The sequence below is a fragment of the Anabas testudineus genome, chromosome 18 (genome assembly GCF_900324465.2).
Source record: "Anabas testudineus chromosome 18, fAnaTes1.2, whole genome shotgun sequence".
In the NCBI taxonomy this organism is placed as follows: domain Eukaryota; kingdom Metazoa; phylum Chordata; class Actinopteri; order Anabantiformes; family Anabantidae; genus Anabas; species Anabas testudineus.
The window spans coordinates 28710805-28736889 of NC_046627.1; the positions used below are offsets into that span (position 1 = coordinate 28710805).

Below are 26085 nucleotides of genomic sequence, written 5' to 3' on the forward strand. Positions count from 1 at the left end.
CAAATTCATGTTTAGATGTATGGGTTCGATATGTTAAAACATTGTAAACACTAACAGCTGTATATCCACGTTGTTTTTCCAGGTACGTGGAATCAAAGGTGTCTTTCTGGCCAATCAGAAGATCGATGGCAAAGTGATGACTCTCATCACCTACAACAAAGGACGAGACTGGGAACCCTTGACCCCGCCTACCACTGACATGAACGGAAAACCAGTCAGCTGCAGAGCAGTAAGTGCTCAACCGCTCCCTCTTAGTGTGGATACACTATATAGATGGATACACTGTGTATCAACAATACAAATGTACATTTGTACTTTTACAATTTCTGCATTTTATCAATGCAACAAAGCATCATGACCTGATGAGATGGTTCCACTTGAACACACTGTAAAAGATTATCAATGTATTTTTAGCAGCTTCCTACCTAGACCTATGAGTTAAGACCCCCTTTAAACAAGCTGGTACACTAGCTTTAAAGTTATCTTCCTCCATTGTTACAATTGCTGCACTTGCTGCACAGTGCTGAGCTACCTGTCACTTGGAGAGCACTGGCAAAGTTGCACAGCCACCACTGGCATCCACCTATCCAGCTTATTTCTAGTCCTGTGATTTATGGGTTCGACTTTCTTTTATTTATATGTTGCACAGCACTAACTCATGCAGATCCCCCTGTACTACAGTACTCCACTACACTATACTATTGGTTTAAAACTTTATGTTGCCCCTTGCACATTGCACATTGTGATGCGAATGCAATCTTGCACCACCAACAATCAGTCAAATTACTGACATTTGTTGGCCAGGTTGAGAAAGAAGGATGAGTCTTGAATGTATGTGAGATGGCTGCCTAGTTGTTCCATCCATCTTGTCAAAGTTGCTTCTGCAGGGCTGTATGGCAAAGAGCAATTGGTCATCCCCAGTCTTATATCCATACATCACAACTCGCAGGTAGATAGAGGGGGAGCGAGTCAAGTTCTTTATTTGAACCATCAATCTAATCAGCCGACAGATATGAAGGAGACACAGGTATCAAGTGGACTCTTGTTTATCATCGCTGAGACACTCTCATGTAACTGTTCCCTCTGATATTGACCTCTCTTCCCTTCAGCTTTATCCATACCTCAACATAATGACCCCGCAAAGAAAATGAGCTCTCCGGGATTCATGTCTTTCCCTCTGTTGGCCAGAGAGGCTGCTTTATTTCAAATGCTGGCATCACACATATCACTTCACTGACATCACAAGTCAGCAGGGTAGACAAAGCCAGATTCTAGATGTACTATCTAATGTGTCACTATCAGGGAAGCACACTCAGCTGTATCCATTACCTTGCCACCTGACTGGATTAGATTAATGACCTCTTGTCTGAACAGCAGCAGTTTATCATAGTGTCTGATTTAAATACACGGGAGAGTAATGTTACAATCTGTCTATCTATAGGCATCATATAAACATTGAATTAGTGGTTCATGATACATAATAACATAGTTTTAGACCAATATAAACATTTAAAGCACCATATTTTAACAAAATACACTGCAGAATGGAGTGTTTCATTACTGCGGGTTTTTCTTTTGCCCCACTGAGTCACCATCATCCTTGACAATTTAAGTCACCTCGCCGTAATGACATAATGGTTTTTCTGCAGAATATTTATTAGTTACTGAGATTTTTGTTGTTGCCACAAACCACAGAAAGCATCTGTGTATTAATCACGCAGTATGTAAAATGATTCGCTGTCCAACTAGAACTAAATATGTCCATATCATGTTGTATGTAGAACTGCTTTTATTGAATATCAGCATTGCTTACTCTGGGTAAAATGCATTTCTATTGCTGCCTTCACAATAAAAGCACCCTGCTGCTTTGCTGTTGGAAAACTCTGCAGCAGCAGGAACAGTTAAATTTGCATCAGCAGTTACTAAATACAGCATCAATATGGCTTAAATTAAATTGTTAGTACCAACAGTCGTGCAGGCATGCAGCATAACTACAAACCATGACTGTTCACTGTGCCACAAAAATAATAGTTATCCCCCCACTGTGAGACAGTGGTGGAAAACAGAGAACAAGCCAGAGCAGTTCTGCCAATGATAAATGTTTGCATTTGTGAATGTCTTGTCTGATTTTCTATTTCTGAACTGCATTAGCTCTTATTAAATATCTTTCCCCATGTTAAGCGATGTGTAACAGCACTGAAACCCTTTTACAGAGCTGTATTTGCAGAAGGATTATCAGGTGTCTGTGTGGTAAGACTCATTACACATGACAGAGGTTTGAGTGTGCTCACTTCATTTTACTGAAGTACTCCAACTTATAGTCTTTTGCTAAAATGTATTGTTGGGAATACACTGTAACACAGCAGATGACATGGTTTGGATCACACTCATATTCTCTTGTTTGCAGCCGTACTGTCACCTCCACCTCCACCTGCGCTGGGCAGACAACCCCTACGTGTCTGGAACTGTCCACACCAAAGACTCTGCTCCAGGTCTCATCATGGGTGCTGGTGAGTCTCCATAACAATATATGTTTCTCTTTGTCAATGTTTTTCACATGAATTGATACAATGAGGTTTTCTACTGCATGAAGACATGGATAATTGAGCAGTTGTCTACTGTAAATATTGATATCGACCATTTCTGCACAGGGTAAAAGAAAGTATGTCTGAATATGTCTTTTCTGACACTGGGTTGCAAGCGGCACCTCATACTCCACTTATGATACATGTACCATGTCCATACAGATATGAGATCTTGCCTTTTGATTTTGACTCCCTGAGCTGATGCCAGCCATTGACACATATCATGTTTTTGAGTTTTCCATCTGTCCCATTCTCCTGGATTCAATATCACAGGAACCCCATGAGGGGGCCTCTTCAAATTTGGCACAAACTTCAACTTATACTCAAGGACAAGCTGATTAGATATTCAAGGATCAAAGGTCACTGTGACCTCATATCTAACCAATTTGCATCAACACTATATCCCAGGAAAGCACAGAGGGAACTCAATTACATCTGGCACAAATGTCCACTTGGCTTCATTGATGAGCTGATGAGAGCATGACTCTGGACAGACGTGCATGTGTGCATGCATTCATCATTTCATTTATTTCAAGGACAGTAGATCTATGTTAATGCATAAATCAAACATAACTATAGAACTATGAGCTGCTATTACTACTGTGTGCGTACTGTGAGTGTGTATTACTGTGTATTAACCCACAAGTGTGTTAGTGTGAGGCTGTGTTGGTAATGCATTTGGCTACAGACCATAATGCTCAATTTCTCCCAGCTAAAAAGTTCCACTGCTCCAGAGACAAACCTCTGTTTTACCTTCGTCTCTGTGCGATGGAGAAGTGTAAAACCACACTGCTGCACTTTAATGTAAAGAGAAGTTGACTGATCTGCCAGCAGTTTTATTTATTGAATACTCAGCTGTGTTTGTTTGTGTGTGGGCATTTCATACCAAAAGGGAATAGACACAGATCCTGAAAACTGAGTAAGGGCAGAGCAGTGGCTGTTTAGGAGATGAGGAAAATAAGCCATCTGGGCCATGCTTTAAACTCCTGCGGAAACCATGTTCTGCCCAGAAAAAGAAAGAATAAACACACATCAAATGATAGAAGCAACAAAAATATTGACCTAAAATATAAGAACAGAACAACAAGATCAAGATCAAAATCATAATGTTGTTGTCAAGGGGCCCTGAAGAATACCAGAAAAGAATCTGCTGAAAGATGTTAGGAAGTTTCAACAAGCTGACCCAGGTACAGTACTGGTAGTTGAATACACTTTCAGTGGGTACAGTTCACATTGAGCACGTGTTGTCCTGCATGTTCACTCACACATTGGAAAGACTTTCCATCTGAAACTGATATGGGCCTGAATATCTTCAACTTGATTCCGACTATAAAGAATTAAGACAATAGTACCAGTTTAAAATGTGTTTCCTTCCATTGCAGGTTTATCAACATACATTACAATCCTTGTTTCTATCTGATAAATTATTTAAAATGTTCTAGGGGAGAGTCCTATGTGACTTTCTGTTTGGATGTTCATCCATCTAGTCTCCTCACATCTGTTTTCTCACTGCGTACTCCTCCTTCTTTGAATCTGTTGTTGCTGCATGCCTCACATGAGCCTCCCTGCCTGATAAAACTCAATTCTTCATCTTTCCTTCAGGTAACCTTGGCTCCAAGCTTGTAGAATATAAGGAAGAGATGTACATCACTTCAGACTGCGGGAAGACATGGAGACAGGTACATCCTCTCCTGTTGCTTCTGTTTCCCCCTCGCTCCTCTCCCATCATGTTTTATTTGTTCCCCTACTAACTTTCTCTTCACACTTAAAAGTTAAAGCACGGCTTGTACCGTTTTGGATGCTAAAACACCTTTTTTTCACTCACCTCATAAATTTGTAGCTTTTCATAATTTAGGATGAGTCTTGCAGCTGACCGGGATGACTCCCAAACCTTCTAATGTCTTCCTTGACAGGTCTTTGAGGAGGAGCATCACATCCTGTACCTGGACCACGGAGGGGTCATTGTTGCCATTAAGGACACCTCCATTCCCCTCAAGATACTCAAGTAAGGCCACAATATCAATAGCAGACCTTACTGCTGTAATAGATGCTTGAACAGATTCAAACCATTACATTATTGACTTTCTTTTGAAACCATTTAGTATTGTCCATATCTCTAATATGATGGATAAGAGGCTGGTAAATTAACATGATTTATTCTGAAATTGATCAATACTTGTGCATCATCCATTAGAATAAATCTTTATTTGTATTGTATTTTCCTTACAAGCCGGTCCAGTTCGTGATTTATTGACTGACAAAGACCATTGAAACAGATGAAATATAAATATGAATATTATATTGTATATAATAAACAATAGGGGACTAATGTACTCACACAGAAATAAACATTTACATTTCTAAATCATCCCAAACTTGGTGTTTCGGTTGATGCATATGCAGCTATACAATGCACATTGGTCTTGTAGTTGTGAAAGTTACAACAATAGTTTAACAAACAGAGCAAGAATCTCTCTGTGATTGCATCAATCTCCTGTTATGTCAAGTGCTAATTTTATCGTGCCACAGTTCCACTGTTTTTAGACTCTCAAAAGGTTTCATTGTCTAAAAACTGGTTCTGCACTGTTTGATGTCTAAACACAGTTGAACCTATATATTCTAACAGTAGATGAAAAGATCCGTTAATATCCCGCTCCAGCACTGTACCCATTCTAAATAATTTAAGATCATCCCTCTCTCTCCCCACAGCTCAGGACAATTCCAAGCTCAGCAAGATGTTATCTCACCGACCTTAATAAAATAAGGATGAAATAATGAGAAACCATAGATAAGGGAGTACTCAGAAAAACATTTATCACAGCTAAATCAAATGACCTTTTGGATGGGCTCTCATCTGTCTTCCAGTGAAAGACCATGGAGTGTTGTCCTTCACATTTTTCCCTCCCTCATACCACAGCTAAATCAATAACCCCAAAGGCCCCTGCAATGCTTTGGAAAACATCTAACCACAGAGTGACAGAAAGCTGTGAAAGCACAAGAAAATGTTCTGCAGGAAATACAACTTCTAACAAGTAAAACGAACACACTTTTATCCACTTCATTACCCAAAATGACTGTAATGTTATCACCTCATCATGTGCTGAGATTTCTGGCTTCCGAAACTCTCCCTGGCCTGCGCTCTCTACTGAAGCCAGAAACTCTCTTCTCTTATTGGAGTTTTATGGCCTCAAATAATTCTCTTCTTCCCAAATGCTCCATAATAGAGAGAAAGGTGTTACGTGTAAGGACACACATTTCAGCTGTGGAGATTTGAAAACATTGTTCTCAAGCCAAAATCTACTGATGCAACGGCAATGTTATTCCAGTATCTTGCACATTGTTCTGTATGCCTCTGTTAGATGCCTGTTGTAATTAGCTGGCTTACTTTTGTTAATTGCAAAGCTGCAACTCTATTGTGGTACTAGCATTCAGTAAGGCCACAGACATTTACAGAAGTGGATACATTACGAATAATTGTAAACGTATAAGCCTTTCATGAGAAACCCTATTAAAACTACTACGTACTACTACCATTTATTTTGCTCGTAGGAGGAAGTGAACACACAATGGCCCTGACTTACTAAAGGTTACTAAGTATCTACAGCTTACAGGGGGGACATTACCTGGCACTTTGTGTACAGTAGGCTGAGCGGCTGGTAATGAACTTTTACAGCACGTCATCATGCCATAACATTTGGACACGCAATGCTTCCACCCAGGATGCCCTACGACAAGTCGCTGGTTTCCCAAAAGTTATAGAAGCAACCTTCCATAAAGCGAGATATCATTGATGTAGCTCATCAAAGAGATGATGTGAAGTCAAGTTCCTCTTGGCCTTACGCACAATTTTCAAGATTGTGTCCACATTTACTACTTTCTATGTGGGATCTTAGTAAATCGTGCCTGTGATGTCCAAAGTTGGGTCTAGACATCTTTTTTTCATTATATAGTAATAAACTTGCTATTGGAAGACAGTACTAATGTTTGCTGATGATAGGTACGTTTATGAACATATTATAAATTATAATTTTAAATTTTTTACAACATTAAAAATCTCTACACTTTATTTCTGATCAATTAGATGTTATAAAATATTTTTTTTTGTGTCCAAACTTTTGACTGAACTATATTTGGCAGAATATTTCTTCGTACAAGATCTAGAGTTGTACTCTTTAAGGATAAGGCCTTTAAATCAGTCTGTGTGGCCTGATTTAACCTCCCAGACAGAAACAAGTAGAGCTGAAAGAACAAAAAGGAATTAACTCTACAGAGAAGCAAAGTGCAGCAAGAGGAGTTTAGAGACCGTCAGTACTTCAGTCTCTGTTAAGAACTCTGCATGACCTAAAATGCTCCTTCAAGTCCTCTGCATTTAGACACTCATAATACTCCAAAGAAACTCTCCACAACCTGAAACCAAGCCTCTCTGGTGCTTTTGACTCTCTGAAATAATTACACCATGTTCCCATGTGGGGGTAGGATATCTACAACTGTGTGCATCAAAGTAATGCCATTTCCATGGCTACTTGAAAAGTGAAGCATCTTTCAAAAGTGACAACTGTGCGTGTATGCACACACACTCATATTACTTCAGTTAATTTCCCAGCTCCTCTCATCAGCTCACTCAGACTTTTTTTTTTTTACATTAAGTAACTGACAGAAGGCATTCATATCAATTAATAATGAAAAGCCAGCAGGCTGAGAAATGAGATGCCACTGTAACATGGCAACTGGACAGGACTGTGATGTACAGTCATGATTTATTATTAGCTCCACATAGAATAAGCTTTTTGCACTGTAGGAATGGAGTAAAGGCTGGTGTGTGGGCATGGAGTGTAATTATAAGTTTGACCTGCTAATCTATGTGATTACAGGGTTATCAACTCTGTCCATTTCTAATAATTCATCGGGACGAACTGGAGGAAATGAGATAGAAGCGGATGAGTCACTGAGTACATCATCATGTACAGTAGTAGGCTGTAGTGGTCTAGGTCTTATGAAGCAAACGTGTGGCTTAGTGCCTGGATCAAGGGTAACTCTTGCATGTTCACCCCAACAAGTTAGTAACATGATGGGTTAGAAAAAGAGTCTCTCAGAAGTAAAGATGGACAGAGGTTCATCTATTTGTGAAAAGCTACACTTACAAATTGTCAAACTATTTTAGAAAAATATCAAATTGTAAAGACTTATTGAATACACTTTATTTAAAATACCTTGATTACAGAAGCCAGGTTTCTTATTTATGTGACAATTAGGAAATCAGCTTACTTGAGAAAACCAAATGAAGCTTGGGTTACTCAATAATACTGCAATAACTTAGTGTGTTGTTGTTGGTTGGACACGATATATTGAATAGCATCAGACACTGTGTTCACTCTGTTTTTGGAAGCTTTCTTGTTCAAAGTACATATGAAGAGTGACAGGAACACTTCAGGCCCTTGCTTATTTTCACACCTCCACACAACTGGTGCAATTGATTTCCAGAAAGTTACTGAACTGCTGGATGCAGCAGCCTCCTGATTTTAGCAGCAGAAAGGGCATTTCAAACACTGGAGTCTGACCAGCACTTAGTTTGAAGCCTACTGAGACTTTTACCACTGCAACTGCGTATTCAATACTTTCGTATATCCATTCTGATCTTTAGAATTGGACATGTTTACCTGCTGATTATTACGTTGTAGTGCTTCATTGTTACAAAACGCAGTCTACAGTGCGAGCAACACACAGCTCGATTCCACATTGATCCTTCTCCACCATGCAGTCACATTTACTCAGCACTGATGCCACTGTTGCAGGAGTCATCAGCACAGTAGAAAAAACAGAACAGATGACTCGCTTTGTATGCCCCACACTTGCCATTTTTTCCTGTTAGCAGAGAAAGATTTTCAGAAGAGGTACAAATTCAAATTGTTAAATTTAGTGTTCTATCGTAACTTCTCTATGGATGGAAACATTCACTGGTGCATCTTTGTCACATCATTCCTTTTCCCTCCCTCATCTTCCCTTTAGTGTTTCTGTTCTTCAGAGTACAACCAACATAAAGTGCATTATAAAAGCTCACCTCTGCTGATGGAAGTTTTCCCATTCTATTTGCAGTTGATGACTCTAATGGGCAGATATCCCACTATTTTTCAAAAGCTGAAGTCACTTTTCAAACAAATGTCTGCTTGATATCACACAGAAAGCAGGCTTCTCATTTCTAACTGTAATCCTCATTTTGCCAGCACTGTAGCTTGTTTGTAGGTTTTGTAAGCTGCAGATGACTAGTGAAATCAGCTAAAGTTAGCCATATGAGTGGCTGGCATCTTGACATTTAAAGAACCTTGTAATGAGAAGCTTGTATATAGTATAATAATATGATAAATAGCGGCTGGATAGTGTAGTGGTAAGCTCATGGTTATCACTCGGGTTTAAATCCCAGTTTAAGTTTAGTTTAAATTCCAATTTAGTTTAGTAAATAGTCAAATACAGGGCTGAAGGGCTGTAATTGTAATTTAATCATTACAAACTTTGCAGCAGTGTATCGGTATCTCTGCTTGAGTAGTGTTGATTGTCTCTTCTCTCTTTGTCCACAGGTTCAGTATTGATGAAGGACGGACTTGGACTGTTCACAACTTCACCAGCACCTCTGTGTTTGTCGATGGACTCCTGAGCGAGCCAGGCGACGAGACCCTGGTCATGACGTGAGTCAACTCTCAATTTCAGCTGGAGCAGCATTATATTTCAGGAGCGCTAATAGAGTAATAAGTGTATATGGGCTGAATTGAATTCATTGTAAATGGTCTGGAAAAAACAGAAAATCAGTGTGGTCTTGTACTGAGAAATTGCTGTAAAGCATACAAACAGCATCTCGCCCTACACCTCCTTCAGTCCTCCCTTCACACTTTCTTTCTCCCCACGGTTTTCTTGAGTTAAGGTCAGATGCCCTTTCTGTCTGCACACTACATTCAAAGAAGATCAAGTTTCTCTCCTATCACAACAATTCCCTCTCAATCTGTTGGAGCAAGGCATCAAATATTGTGGCGTTAACAGCAGCTGGTCTCACTCTCGATTTCCTACAAAGCTATCCTCTCTCCTCCCTCTTGTCCAGAGCATTTGATTGCTGTTACAGCAGAGGTTGATGGGAGTGAAGGCCCATGCATGCCCTTTGCCCTCCCTCCCCGTCTGGCTTTTCTCATCTCTGACATTTTATTTCTGCGGTTCTGCCCTGTATTTGTGAACTGTTTCTGTGTTTTTGTTTTTTTTTCTCTTTAGATCTTTGTAGGAATAAAGCCCTTAGCCTTGAAACAAACCCAAATATGTTATACCTTTAGCATCATTTTAGACACAGCAGCAGCTCCTAGCATTAGAAGTCAGCATTTGAGCCATTCTAATGTCGCATACTCAAATGCAACATTAGAATTTTGCCTAGCAAGACAATGTGGTAAAATGGTAAAATGCCAATGGTTAAACTTTTCATTTTAAACAATAATCAGCAAATATAATTATTACTAACAATGATAACACAATACACTAACAGCATATCTTAAAATTACACTAAATTGGTTTTGTAACATAACTGCGACTGGTTTGACTTTTGCGTTAACATAATGATCATCTGCCTCAACCCCAACCAGTCGAGGCAGATGGTCACCCAACTTGAGCTGGAGGTTTCTTCAGTTAAAGATAAAGGGAGTTTTTCCTCTCCACTGTCACCTAGTATATGTATGTATGGGATTGTTGGTTTTTCTATATTATTCTGTATACAGTTACAGTAGGTTAGGTCTTAATGTAAAGTGCCTTTAGATTACTTCTGAATTTAAATAAATTCAAACTGACAGTTATAATAAATGCTAAATTGCAAATGTATATGTCATCATTCCCCAGTTTTTCCCAAGTTTCATTGAAAGAACAAAGCTTTATCTGAACTTTAGAATGCATTTTTATACATAAGGAAGGCTATGAATTTGATTTCATATAGTTGTACCACAAAGGTATCACTCTAGAGCAACGCTGGACTATAGGAGGTTATATTACATACCATACATAATGTGTATGTTTTTGTTGGCTTTGCTTCGAGTCACTCAAAGAGTAGATCAGCTATGGTACACCTGTGGCTGTTAAAGTCTGAGTTTTGGATGTTTTAAAATTGCCACTCTATATAATAAAAAGCTTTTTATTAAGGTAATAATAGTTTCAGAGTGCGCTATTCCCCAGCAGTGGTTCAGATGTAAGGACAGCAAAGTTTGATTAGATTTCCAGCAGATTCTTAGAAGCCTCAGAGGACCCCTAGCATGGTGTAGGCGCTTGTTTTACTGTTGTACTGAACTTTAGTGATGAAGCTGAAACCTCACTCTTGCCATTTCTTTGGTGTAAAACAGTCTAAATTAAAAAATATTGCTATCAGCAGCTTCATCCCCAAACTGTTGATGTAGGCTTCAAGAGTTCCCGTCTTCTAAGGCTCTGTCTCTCCCTCTCGTTTTTCCCCCCTCAATCTTTCCATCAGTATGTTAACTGGAGTGAGACTTGTCACATGATCTGAGACTCCAGGCTTTGGCCCAGAGATAAGGCCAGCTTCCAGCTGTAATCCGCTGAGAAGGGCAAAGAGATGGTCAGAGACACGTACACACACAGACAGTCCCACACAAGGAGGCTCGCTAACCATTACCTGCCATGTGTCAGACACACATCCTTTGGGTTCACACACACACACACACACACACACACACACACACACACACACACATATATAGAATGACTCATATAAGTTGCCCATCTGGCTCAAGTGAGATAGGGTCTGTGGCCAAGAAGGGGTGTTGAGGGCAAGTCGTGTCTGACAGATTAGCCAGGGTCTATTTCTTTGCCATAGCATTTCGATTTTTGACAGCACAGCCTGCAATCCCATAATGAAGTCTTTGAGCAGTGACTTAGCACCAAGGACAGGTGGGGGAGCAGACATCACCCAGTACTCATACTAATGACAGCTGGTCAAATATCAGAGACTGGACAGACTCTCAAATGGCTTATACTGCACATTCTGCTGCATGAGATCATCATGGCAGCTTTTTTCTGCTACTGAATAGTTCTAAACTCTAAAGTTTCCTACATTGTGCACAACAAATTCACAAAACGCCTAATGTTTCTCAAAGAAATCCCAGAATCTAATCTCACTGAGCTCAGAAAATAGTTGCTCACACACTCCTAGTCATGTTTTCTCCTGCTTAGCCGTGTATCATTAGAAGAGGAACTAAATGAACACATTTCCTATTGTTAATGAGAGCTGATTTCTTTTCACTGAGTTGATTGGAGCGTTGTTTGTCCACTAATAGAGCTCTGATGACTCTGGAGTGGCTATTCAAACCCAGTGAAAAAAAGAGCTGGAGTCTGGTGGGAATTAATGTACAAACAAAACAGCAGAGTTGATTTTTACACTACATTCTGACAATAACAATAATGAATTAACTATGTACAAGTAAGGTATTTTTACAAGCTGTATTAGCAATGAAACATCATGATACTATTAGGTGGAATAGTATAAACTGGGATATGAGGCATTTAAAGGGTTAGTTTTTTCCAAATAACAAAAAACATATGGGCTCACATACCTGTAGTGGTATCTAGGCATACAGATGGATTTGGTTTTATGTGCTGGAGATTTGAGCATTATGCACACACCTCTGAAACTTAAGGTTGTCGCTCAAATACAACACAAGTGAATAGAATTGAATTTGTACTTCACAGAGCACTGAAATTCCTATTTGAAAACCCTCAGTAATGGCATGTTTTACCTTACAAGATTATTTTCATTTTCCTAACCTAAACCTAAAACGTTCTTTGTCAAATTCTCTTAAGAGCCCAATCTTTTTGTGATATAGTAAAATCAACACCTCACAAAATTGCCATGTAAAGTGAGAATGCATCTCCAAAGGCGTAAATGAAGACACAGCGTACTGCTCCTGTTGATGTAGAAGAACATATTTAGCAGTGGTCCCAATTAAAGACAGAAAATAATCATACAGCTAGCAGTTGTCATAACCTTTAAGAACATTTCTATTATCCTGTCTTAATGTGTATGTTCAATTTCCACATAAAAAAGGTCAGTAGAAGTGGTGGATAACAAGGTGGTACATTTGGTGCAGGTAAATAAAATGTAGTAAATTAATCTTAAGCATGCATGTTTGGTAAATAAACAACCAATATATGATGACTTTCAAGGAAACTGTAATGTTCCTTTACTTCATGCACTGAGATACAGCAAATACCACATTTCCACCCTGAGTTCTATGTGTAAAGCTGAGCTGGAGAATAAGCACTAACAGCTGTTTAGCATATTGTAGTTATCTGTTTGAGCTCATTTTGAAATTCATTCATATTAAGGCATTTGATGAAAACAGGTGCTTTGCCCCTGTTGAGAAAAGCAGATTATCTGTACATAACCTTTTTCACCGGTTTGGTCTAAACCCAACAAACTCAACACATTTACAAGTTCTCCGAAATCACTTGTTTGTGTTTCTATGGAACACATCTTTTCATGCCAGTGTTTTAGCAAGATTCAGTTTCTCAGTAATTTTCCACAAATGTTTTCTTAGACACTATTTCTCAGGAAGAAGGTAGGATGCTCCAATGAAAATGTCTTGAAAGACTTATCGTTTTAATACCTGTATTATTTTATGTCCAATTATAAATATATTTCTATTGTACAAAGGCATTAGGATACATTCACTAAGGCAACACGATACAAATACAATTTACAGAGCGAGAGCAACAAAAGGGGGCCCACAGTTCATTTTAGCCCTGAGACATCCAAGTAGGTTAATCCAGCACAGGCCTTTGCAAAAATATAACCTCTTGTAGTTTGGGAGAACTCAGTCTTTAATTAATAAGCCAGAAAAGTCATGACATGAGGGATAATTTTAAAGACGCTAAAGATAGAGCTCAGAGACACACCAAGAACAGCAGACAGATGCCCCCACCTACCCTCTCAAATGAACTAGAGAAACAAAAGAGTGAACAGATATGAAGATAAGAAGGTGGAACGGCAGCATATGTGGAACTACAGCTAAGACATCCATCACATTCCTCTAATGATGACTTGAAGAGGTCATTAGTCACGCTCACCTTGCACTCAACAAGGTGAATGCAGCCCGCCACCAGCACAGCAACATATGTCAGAGTCCTTGACATGTGTCACATCAGTCTCCTTCAAAAATGCTCCGACTGACACATAAGGAAAAGTCAGACGTTCATCCCCTTTGTTTCACTGTAAAACATCACCATCTAGTGGAGAGGATGGAAACTGCTGGGTTGAATTTTAATTTACATGGAATCCACTGAGACTGCACCTTTGATGAAGACTGTGTGCATGCTGACTGCATCATATAGGGAATATCACGATATGGACGTCAGAGAAAGACTGTTGATTATTATTTGGGATCGAAATGTGATAATGCAGTGCTGTAACCAAACTTCAATGTTTTAATGAAATATGGGAATGACTAGAGGGAAATGAAAGAAATAACCTGGGGTACTGATAAGATCTGGATTCATACAGAGGTTGCCCTGAACACAGACACACAGACACGTGTCTGTTGCAAGCAAGTGTAGAGCTTATACAGTTCAGACACAGACTGTTTAGAGCTAATAAACAGAAATGTGCCTAATCAGACATGAGTTTTTGCCTTGTTTTTGTACCAATTAAACTAACAAGTTTATAATCAAGTATTATATACATATTTATATAGTGAAAGACACGTTCTGCATTGAAAATCCTACCCAATTGAAACATTATGTGTAATAAAGGAATAATGTAAGCAGTATAGGGATTCTTTTTATCATTTAATTTTTAATAAAGCTATATGTGCTTATATATTCTTTATATACTTTATATGTAATACATTTATAAAGTAATAACACTAAACACAGTTCTCAGATAAATGTACAGTAGTAGCTCACAGACCTCCTTAGTGGAGTAGAATGAATAAGAAAATACTTAGTAGTAGTATATTAGTTAAAACTAATACTTTTATGTTGAGATATAGCAGTTTAAGTAGAATTACGTTTTCTGTACATGGTAAAACTTTGTGTTTTGGTTAAATGTGAGGCAGATATTGTTGTGTTACACTGTTGACTATATAGTAGAGATTCAATTTAAGTCATAGCTATATCAAACATTTACAATGGAGATAATTAAGTGAAAGAAATGTGACATGCCCACATCTGAAGCAGTATAAGACTAAATCGTGTGTCTCGTGTGTATGTGTATGTGTGTGTGTGTCTGTGTGTGTGTGTTTGCAGTGTGTTTGGCCACATCAGCTACAGATCGGACTGGGAGCTTGTCAAAGTGGACTTCAGGCAGTCTTTTCCCAATCAGTGTACCGAGTCTGACTACGACTCCTGGCAGCTCACAGACCTGCAGGTAATTCACATACACATACATGCATACATACATATGCATATATATATATCTATATATATATATATGTAATATGTATCTGCTTATGTTTGAAAGTGAAATGTCACTTCTTGTCATCCTCAGGGAGAGAAGTGCATTATGGGCCAGGAGCAGAGTTTCAGGAGGAGAAAGGACATGTCGTTCTGTATCAAAGGAAAAAGCTACACCTCAGCTCTTACCACCAAACCCTGTCAGTGCACTGAGAAAGACTTCAACTGGTGAGGCTTGATTTATAGAAAACACACAACACACAGCTGTCTATACCTGAAAACTACAGAAGAGGATTAGTCTTAAGTTTAAAGACTGTAGTGAGGAAGATGTGAATTCAAATCTGTGGTTAATAAATAGAGGAAAATAAAAACAGAAATGCAGAATATGCTATGTTACCTGTGCTGCCTCCACCTTGTCCATTATTTTCTTAGACCATCGCAGTTTGTGTGTTACTGCTTTTATAAATATATTCATACTTCTAGAAAGAACATACGTGTATATGAAAACATTTCTTAATTAGTATTTTCAACATTGTTCCATTACATCTTTGTGCGTGTTCTCTGTGTGTACAGTGACTATGGTTTCGAGCGGTCTCATGTGGACGGCGAGCGCTGCTTCGCCGACTTCTGGCACGATCCAGGTTCACCACCTGAAGACTGCCATCCAGGACAAACCTATGAGTCCAGCACTGGGTGTGTTTCTTTGGGCAGATCCACATTAGCTGTTTCCTCATGCTCCTAGACTTTATTTTAACCTTATTAGATTACATCATCATCATGATCATCAGTACATTATTTTTTATGAAATAAAAAAGCAAACTAATGTCGTAGTTTTCCTTGGAGACTTAATGTCTGTACTCTGACGCTGTCCTCTGCTGTGTTTCAGCTACAGAAAGGTGATAACTAACTCGTGTGAAGGAGGCCTGGACAAGCAGCAGAGCTCCAAGCAGCACAACTGCCCTCTGCTGCCCCCTAAAGGTTTACGAGTTGGCATCAAAGGGCAGATGCTGGCTGTTGCACCTGGTGACGACATCACGTTCATCATCCACCAGGAACAGGTAGGATGAAAGTTGTTCCATGGCTAGTTCTTCCTTTTTTTTTTGATTTGGATCTGCTGAAGGCCATTGTTCGTTCATACCAGGGGGACACTAGCAGCACCAAGTACCAGGTGGACCTTGGCGACGGGGTCCGGGCCATTTACCTGAACCTAACGGTGACAGATGAGCCCATCCAGCATCGCTACGAAAAACCAGGCGTCTACAAGGTCACGGTGAAGGCTGAGAACATGGCAGGACATGAGGAAGCCACCATGTACATCCAGGTCACAGGTTGTGATATTTTTATGAACGTTTCTTTTAACACACGGTAGAAGGAAAAAAGATGAAAGCACCTTTTTTGAAACTAGATATTTCTAGATTTCTCAAACGCACACCCCCTGCTGTGAAGGAGACAGGTCTAAGTCCCATTTTCATTATAACTTTTCATTTTTAACTTCCTATTTCCTGCAGCTTGCCGTATCTTAGACTTAAAATTTGATCAAATAAAGAAACTTCGGTGTTTCCGTCGGTGGGGTTTGGGAGATTGGTCTATTGTCTATTTTATTTTGTCTTTGATAAGACTGCTGTCTTTGTGAAGGTTTGAACCTCAAAGTGTTTGTGTCTTTGTGTGGGTTTAAGCTGCTTATGATGACTCCTGTGGGAGACTCACTGACCCTTTATTTAGTCAGGATTAAATGGCCTCAGATATTACCTCTCTTTTTCTCAGCACTACGTTCATTGATATCACTTTGACCAGCAAATCAACAACATTAAAAACCATTTATTCAGCATTAGGGCACCAGTTATTTTCAGTTTTCTAAATGAAATGGTTGACTTTATATGCTTACAAAATAAACGGCTTTTACAGCTCCTCTACAGGAAGTGCACCTGGAGGTGGTTCCCATTGCTGGGAGAAACCACGAGGTCAATCTGACAGCTGTAGTTCTTCCCACTGAGGCTAACATGACTGTCTTCTACTGGTGGATAGGAGACAAGCTGCAGGTACACAGAAACCAACAGTGACTAATGTACCAGATTAAGATGCTTTTTTTTCTGCTACCTTTAAAGCTGCATTAAATGTTTTTTTTTGCCAGCAGAAAAACAAGCTACACAATATTGACATATCACATTTTAACGTTTATGCTGCTAAGAAGCTGCTACATGTTCCACAATGTTCAATCACATATTCTAACAAACATCTTACTTGCTGAAAATAACCATCTGCTACAAACTGAAGCAGCGAGTGGGCCCAGAAACCAAAACAAAGAGCGACTAAAAAGGTTCACAAAACCAAAGGAAACTGCAGGGCTGGTGATTATTCTCTGTGGGTTATCACAATGAACAGCCTTTCTCATGCATTATGCACAGTCTGTTGATCCATATTCACTGTATTCTGTTTTATTATTGCAACTTTAAAGAGTACATTAAAACTAACCTTCACTGGATCAGCTTTTCTCCTGATTTTACACCAGAAATAGCAATAAAACACAGCTTTAAAGGTTTAAAGTTGCTATGTAACCAAAAGCAACAGCCTGAATTCAATTTACTAATGTCAACATGGAAGCCATGGACACATGTTAACAGCCCGTGTCTTGTGACTCTGTCGTGCAGCCTATGCTGAGTCTGCAGAACAGCATCCTGACTCGCTTCCCAGAGGCAGGAGAGGTTTCAGTCAGCGTCCAGGCTTTCAACGGACGCTCCATGGTGCAGGATACCAGGACTGTCCGAGTCTACGGTAACACGGTCGCATTTGAATGAACCCAATAAGATACTTTAACATAACAGCATTAACATCTGTTTTTTGTGTTCTTTCTCAATCTCACTACATTTTATCAGTTCTTACAAAAAAAAAAGACAAGAGTCTCTGAAAGTTTATTTAATATCTGTACTACTGTAGCTTTTTCCAGAGCTTCTGCATCTCATGATCCTTCTCAGTGGCTGCTCAGTTGTCAAAATCCTTGAATTCTTTACCTGCCAAAGTTAGTAGAGCAAAAACCTAACTTTAACAGCTATTCCCAGTCTATGACTCAGTCAGACACAACTGAGGTGAAGCTGCTGCCTGACTTTTCTCTAGTGCTGCCTTGAAATATTGTATGATCTTTTCTGTCGTTGCAGGGAAGCGTGTGACAGGATGAATTACGTCAGGTTACTTTTTAGAAACATCTGTGTCGGTTTTCTTCACGAGTGACGAGCTTGTGTTTTTATAAGCCAGTGATACTGTGATTACTGTTGTCACACAGTGCAGTGATGTAACATGGGAGTTGACTTTTATCTATGACTTATGACATTTTTGTGCACATACTAATAGTCACATACTAATGACAGTTCACTCATTGTGTCTGTTAACTACTCCTCTGTTCTGTTTATCACAGATGAGTTCCAGGTCATCCCCCTGAGATTCAGCAGGAATCTGGACCGCTTCAACCCAAACATCCCAGAATGGAGAGAGGACATTGGTCAAGTGGTCAACAAAAAACTTGCTAAGGTAAAAAAGGAGAGTTTACAGTGTAAGCAAAAAAAACATGAAGTCTCTGATCTCTCTGGCACAGCCCTACAAATAGTGCTCGTACATTGTGTTCAATATATTAATAATTAATAATAATTAATAAATACAATTGGTTTGTTACATTCGGCTTCGTTAAGCAGCGTGTTTAAGTGATCAGACATAACGCTACAAAGGAGAACTGGGAGACTCAAAGCACCACTACAATGTGCAAGTAGCTGGATAAAGGCAGCAGAGGAACGTGGTCAGTTATTTGGTGACATAATAATAATAATAATAATCCAACCAGTTATGTATTATTATGATTAACCAGACCCTAGTCTATATGCAGTAATTCCTTCCTGCTGCACAGATGCATATACCGTAGTAGTTTGAGTAACGTTTCACCTCCAGCTTCTCATGAACCACATGTTGCTGCAGGATCTGTGACCACAACAGTTTATGATCATGTTGTACTCCACAGGCGCGTGTGAGCTAAAATCATTTCTAAAATGTGCAAAACTTGAAAAGTCACATGACGGTTCATTTACCAGTAATGGTTTGAAGGAGACTTATATGCAACATGTGTTTTATATGTCACGTTAGACATCACACCGCTAAGGTCAGGGTGCTGGTTTCCTGTGTAAAACGCAAACTCGCATCATCTTTACGATGGCGTTTTAAAGTGCACTGTAAATAAACAAAAGTATCTTAAAGAGGGGGGCACCTCTTCATTAATAGGGTGGTGTTTCTGTATAAAAGAAGCGTATTTGATTATACAGTTCTCTATGTCCATACCTCATTGTCTTTATGACTCCATCTTTACTGAAATGAGCTTATGATGAATCACCTTCATTCATGACCCTCTTAAATTTTGCTTCTAGCAATCCCTTTAATATAATACATTTGATCTGCTTTAAAAACGATTAATCAGTGCAGTTTTATAATGTGACTGACTTTTGACCATTTGACCTCAGATCACAGACATTCCTCAAGACTCCCTGGTCACAGTGGTGAACCCGGGTCTCCCCACCACTGCTGACCTGTACGTCCTCCCGCTGGACAACAAACCAGCCAAGAGGAGCATGTTTGTAGATAAGGTACGTACACAAGCAATTATGTCCTACAAATGGATGCAATTGGAGGTAAATGCCATTTTTCATTTCCTTATTATGTATGCTGATGTGATATTTCCTATTCTAGCGGATTCCAGCCATCATTCAGGCCTTCAATGACAACAATGTCAGTTTTGTGGTGCGAGGAGGTCTGCAAGTGCTAGTGATGCTAGCTGACCCGAATGCAGGTATATTCAAAATGCTGCTGTATATGGATTACTTCCCTTTTAGTCAGCTTTTTGTATCTATTGTTGCTGATGTATTTTAATCATAATTGCACATTATTGATTTATTTCCAAGGGCTAGGTCTAATTTCTAATGACTCAGCTACAGCAGCAGAGACAGGTGCAGTCTTGAAACACACATCTGCAGCTTTCTATAAGGATGCAGTTAACTTTAACCACTCTGACTCTTGTGCCTTTTCCTTTTCTTGGCTTTCTAACAAATCCACATCTTATCCAGTCTGAGCCTGTCTGTACTTTCCCATCCACCTGAGTATCCTTCAAACTAAACTCTGTGGAAGATGGTTTCTATTGGAAAAAACTTTCTACAACTTTATTATATTAGTCTCTCTCTCTCTCTCTCTCTCTCTCTCTCTCTCTCTCTCTCTCTCTCTCTCTCTCTCTCTCTCTCTGTACACACACACACACCCACACATATATATATTCTTCCTTTTTTATGCTATTGCAGATTTTCTGAAACTCATAATGCATTCTTCTTTGGTGTACATACATCCTAGGCTACCATGGAGCAGCTGGAGGTCCAGGTGTTTGGGCATTAGCTGTTATTTTCCTAATCAGCATCATTGCAACTGGCTCCTTCATCCTGTACAAGTTCAAAAGGTAAGCCATGTCAAGTCATCAAATAGAACATGCGACGATTTACTCTATACAGCAGAGACATAATATTTTGTAACCACAACTGGGAAACACGATAACTATATTATTAATTAGTATATAAACATATTGGGATGGAATTTGTCCTTGTTTTTCCCTGTTTTGTCATTCTTTTATTTAATATTGAAATTACGACTTAACGCTGCTTGTTCAGCATGTGTGCTGGAAACTTGGCTTTGCTTTGTTCGACTGTTTCTTCACTGCAGCATACTTAATAAAGATGCCACATATACAGAAATATAATAGTATCAGTAACAAAAGAGGGTCTTCCAATCCACAGACAAAACATTTCACTAAGGCTGGATAGAAAATAAAATACAAAAATAAAACCCATTGTTTCTCTCTACCATCATCCTGGTGATGCAAGGGGCAACCACACACACATGTTAATGAGAGCACCATCCTCAGGATTTGAACAAACTAATCATTAGAACTTAAAGATAAAATGAATAAAACCTACAAAAACAGTGACTGTATTAATCAGTGGATTCTTGATTGGGAGAAACCCAAAACCCCAGCAGTTAGAATAACGGTGGGTAATGCCAGTCCCTAAGGGCTCATACCTTGCTTATTTTGCAAATAACTACCTGACATCATGATTGTCAGGGTCAGGATGGAAGATACCATTTACACTGCCTTGTTGTTTATGATGGTATCTTCCAGCTTCTGCCTTACTGAACACACCTGATCCAGGTAATCAGCAGTGGATAGGGAAGGTATAGTTGGAAAACATGCAGCAAAATGTCACTTTTAATTATCACTAAAGTCTTTACCTTAAATGTAGCAAATTATGTTCCAATCTACTAAGCCAATATACAGCATGTCGCAAAATTATGGAAACTTTGACCTTGTGGTGGTGCTAGAGGAAGGTCAGTGGGTCACCAAAGTCAGAAGAGCTATCCTATTGGTGAAGAAGAGAAAATTACACAACCCATATAATATTTGTCAAAATATCAAACTATTTCTACCTATTTCAGAGAAGTAGACACCTAACATATTAAGTTGCTTCATCACAACATAGACTAGATTTTAAGAACAAAATGTGTAAAAAGAAAATTGTAAAAGCTTCGATAGTTGACGGTGTATAGCATCACATTGTCCAACCTCAATGCATGATTTACTGTGTGAGATGCTTTTTTTTAAACTGCATGCTTACTTTACACATCAATCACTACCCACACCTTCCTGTCCTGAACACGAACATTCACCAAAAAGTCACTTGAATTAAATCATGCAATGCAAAACTACGGCCCCCATCTTACGAAAACAACAAATCCCACAGTCCTTGGCTTAGGACTGAGGATGCCTATCCCCCACTGTTTTTCAGGAAGCTCCCATGCAGCCATAATGTCTACGCTCAGATGCACAACGAGAAGGAACAGGAGATGACGAGCCCCGTCAACCACAGCGAGGACACTCAGCACATCATCCAGGGTGAAGAGTTCATCGATGACGACCTGGACTCCCAGACTCTAGGTAACGCAGGAGGTAGCCCCGCCTTCCGTTCCCTTATAAGGACTACCACTAACCACTGCTACTAAAACCCAAGCTACTAACACCAGCAGCTAACACACACCAAGGTACTGGAGGCCTTCCCCTTTTTCATCCTTATCGCTGCTACTGCTAAAAGCTTTCAAACCAATATTCAGATCTTTACTTTTACCTCCAAGGTTGGTAGGGCACTGTATGGTCATAACTTGCATTTGCAAGCACATTAAAATCATATCACAACAGTATGTCATATCATATTACTGTGCTTTAAATCTTTAGGATGAGTAAGCAACAGATTTAACACACAACATTAAATGGAACTGTGAAATATCCAGAGCAGGATGAAGCATTGAATTTGAATTATGTAATATTAATAAAGTTGTAAAGTGTTCATGTATTAATCATGGATTATTGGAACATTTCTAACATCATTAAGGGACCAGTATTAGCTTATGGTGACTCTGGTGTTTTACCCTTAGAGCAGGGGTAGGGCTAAAGCAGTAAAGGGGTGGCACAGACCCTTCCATAAAATGTCCCCCACCCCACCCTCTAGTCTCAGAAGGTGGTATGTAATGGGCTTCATTAGAAAAAAATTATAGAATCTTTAGCACAAGACAAACCTGAGACTCAAATAAATAATTATCCTTACAAATATTAAATCAAACCATAATCAGTATATTATTTTACATAATTTGAGTTTTCATATTTTTTGCTACAACTTGGTAGCAGCTGCAATCAGGCTTGTTCCTCAGCCCAACTCTTTGATATAATTTGCTAGTCTATATGGAATGGGATAAATGGTAATTATGTCATTTCAATAAACAGTTGCATGTTTGCAACAAACCAGAGTCAATTTTCTTTAAAAAGGGTGATTTTGTAACACCTATTTAAATCATTTTTGAATGTACCTACTCTAAATATATAGTAGTTTACAGCATTTTTTTATTGCACCAAGGCTGGAGATATATGAAATGATATATGATGTGATATGATAGCAACTAAATACTTCCACCATCATCAGTGATGATCAAGCCCTCTGTGATATGAATATAAGTACTTTAATTAATTAATCATTTTGTAGACTGTATAATGTATAATAAAGTACTGCATACTGATGGACGTTAAATGTATTTAATGTAGAAAGTCAAATGTCATAGCTGGTTATTGTCCAATATGACAATAACTGCAGGTTACTGTTTTACATAGGGTACCACTACATGTCTGAGCATGACCAACATTTAAAGTGCTTCCATATAAACAGGAACTGCTTTTGGAGGTTAAGCTGATTAAAGTTACCCTATGGTGGTTTTTCACGACAAGGAATTGTAGTAACCAGTTTCCTTCAATACATCCATCATGTACGCAATGCAGACTTCACCGTATGCTTAAGGCAAAAGTCAGCTTTGCAATGGTTAAATGAGAAATGAAATGCACTTGGGACGTTTGCTACGTTGAGAAGCTGCAGTATAAAACTCTGCAGGATAACTTTAACACTGGTATCACAGTGTGGATGTGTGACATGTGTGACATGTGTGCTCATTTGCTTGCCTGTGTCTTGTTTCTTCCTTCCTCTTGTTGCCAGGCAACCATTCGGGTGTTGTCCTGAAAGTCAACTCCAGAGAACTAAACAGTTACCTGACCAGCTGATGGCTGCCATGGTGACGCTAACAAGCTAGCCAAGCTGGCTAACAAGCACAGGGACTCCACTCTGCCTTCCTCCTCCTCTTCCTCCTCTTCTTTTTTCCTCCTCCTCATTGGACACTTTGTCTCCACTCCACGGCTCCTCGACGCTGCAGCTGCAGCTCTGGTGAGATTTTTCTTTTGGAGGGCCTGAGCCTGGTGGAGGAGCATCTCCTTCACCTCCTCCTCTCCAATTCAGCCTATCCCTTCCAGGGAATGGGAGGTCCTTAAAGTACTTTACTTTACATCACAGCAAGCCCACTACCCCTCATGAGCCCTGAAGACCTGCACCGACATCCAGTGAGGATGGAGGTCTTCATAGTGTTGCACCAAGGATACTCACTCATCTGTGTTTTTGAAAAACAAAAACATTTGTGTGTATGTTGACTTGTCATTTGTAGACACTCAAAATCAGCAAGCATGACTCACTGCACTGGCTTCCAGTAATAAGAGGGTTGAACCATCCATGACCACAAAATCATAGCTACAAATATAGTTAGTGGTTATAGATGATGGCTGACATGAATTCCAAGAACTACAGTAAAAGCAGCATGCATTAAGGCAGTTAAATCCAATTAAAGATGATGTATTTTTACTCTTCTTCTGCTGTTTTATTCCCTCTTTGTTCTCCACAATTACTGAACACTCTCTTCAAAGGCAATAATATTCTTTGTATGAAATGTAAGATATGATCAACTCTTGTGAATTTGCAGTGCAGTGTACACATGGAAACACAAGAGGGTGATGTTGCACTTTCTCAGATTCCCACTCACAGGTTCTCGGAGAGCTCGAACTCTACATCCACACAGCTTTGTTCATGTATCAGAATCGCCTTCAAGACCCCATTTACGCATGCTTGGTGTGTGGTGTTTAAAATCAACACTGCCACTGTGAGAGCCCATTGTCCGTCCCATGGTGCCTCAAACAGCTATTGATCTGCTCAGTGACATTACCTGTTGTCGAGTATTTTTTTGTGTGTTTTATTTCTAGAAACAGTACGCCCTCTTCTCCTCCTCCTCCTCCCTACACTTTCTGGGTCAGAGGTCAAAGCAGACTCGTTCCCCTGCAGACAAGGGTCGCCCTCATGGTGGGAAGGTGTAGTTCTTATATTTTAGTGTATCAGCCTATATTAGGCATAGCCCATGGTGGAATCATGTCTCCTTAAAGGTTCAGTTTGTTGTATGTAAATGTGTAAATATGAACTATCTCCACTTTGTACATATTCCCCTTTGACTTGTGTGTGGGTGTTTTACACTACTACCAAAATACACAGCGGTTTCTTTTTTTTCTTTTTAGTTTTGTTTTGGGGTGAGTTTCCTGAATTTGAAACCTTTTTAGTTTCCTCCACACCACTGCCTGCTTCACATGTATCCATTGTTGATATTTTTAGTATAATCTCACAAGTATGATAATTTTATGCTCTTCATTGTTAACTGGAAATGATTTCATTGTCTTATAAAGATACTCAAAACTTCACAGTGGCAACTGTATATGCATATTTTTGATACACTTGTTTTTTCTTTCTCAACATATGTAAACACTGGTTAGTATTTCTGTTGCCTTTGGCAGAAGACTTCCTGTTTGTTTGATTGCACTAACGACGTACGTTGTGTTGTTGACACGTATCAGACAGCAACTGGAAAAACTCTAAATCAAAAGGTCTTTGGATGAAAGGCCTTTACAGACTACCAACACTACCATTTGTGGCCCTTGGTTTGTCTTGTAGATCACATTCACTTGTTCCGATCTACACCGAATTCACCTTTTGTACATATTCTGCTCAACTTGTTTAGTTTTCTAGTGATGTGTCGTCATTGTATCATTGTCCTCTTTAACAAATGGGAAACTGGGAATTATTCTGTTTTAATATGATAGTGAATGAGTTTTACTGATGATGGCACAGACTATATGTTTTTGAGCACATTGTTTTTCTTTTATTCTTTTCCTCTTTCTGCTGATTTGTTTGATCTGTTTATTTTGCTATTAAAAACTATTGTGTGTCTTCATCAGGAAGCGTAGTGCACTCAACCTGCATCCTGGAATAAATCACTCCCTTAACTTGTATGTCTGTCGGCTTTATCTGATGGGCTAAAATTAAAATAAAATGTAAAATAAACAGATGTTCTCTTTTAAGTTCGGTATGTGCTTGGTCTGCACTGGGAAGTTTTACACTCATTTCAAAGCTGATCTAGATCCCAGTTTAATCCAGGAGTCCTGTACAGGTCCAGTTTTGTAAACCTGCAGCCACAAACTGTCAAACCAGACTCGACCAGTTTTCTGAACTTATACATGTTAATGTAAGACCTGCTTGTTACACCACAACTATGCTAACTTTATTTAAACACATCCTCAGAGCAGTCTCAAGATTATCACTCACTTTAA

General features: G+C 39.2%; 1 protein-coding gene across 7 annotated transcripts in view; it reads left to right on the forward strand.

The window, feature by feature from the left end:
* Positions 1-25767, forward strand: part of sorcs2 (sortilin-related VPS10 domain containing receptor 2) — a 255410-nt gene extending 229643 nt beyond the window's left edge. The window contains exons 10-28 of one of the 7 annotated variants that reach the window (XM_026353187.1): positions 83-229; positions 2408-2510; positions 4188-4264; positions 4499-4590; positions 9158-9265; positions 14856-14976; positions 15097-15230; positions 15576-15695; positions 15889-16060; positions 16144-16330; positions 16908-17041; positions 17651-17774; positions 18412-18524; positions 19499-19621; positions 19725-19824; positions 19937-19981; positions 20376-20478; positions 21815-22020; positions 23606-25767. In XM_026353187.1, the coding sequence (XP_026208972.1) occupies positions 83-229; positions 2408-2510; positions 4188-4264; positions 4499-4590; positions 9158-9265; positions 14856-14976; positions 15097-15230; positions 15576-15695; positions 15889-16060; positions 16144-16330; positions 16908-17041; positions 17651-17774; positions 18412-18524; positions 19499-19621; positions 19725-19824; positions 19937-19981; positions 20376-20478; positions 21815-22020; positions 23606-23670 (2274 nt within the window). In that variant the 3' untranslated portion in view covers positions 23671-25767. Of the gene's footprint in view, positions 1-82; positions 230-2407; positions 2511-4187; positions 4265-4498; positions 4591-9157; positions 9266-14855; positions 14977-15096; positions 15231-15575; positions 15696-15888; positions 16061-16143; positions 16331-16907; positions 17042-17650; positions 17775-18411; positions 18525-19498; positions 19622-19724; positions 19825-19936; positions 19982-20375; positions 20479-21814; positions 22689-23605 lie in introns of those variants that run through there. The other 6 variants (XM_026353188.1, XM_026353190.1, XM_026353191.1 and 3 more) reach the window with 6 other exon arrangements.
* Positions 25768-26085: the final 318 nt, after the last annotated feature.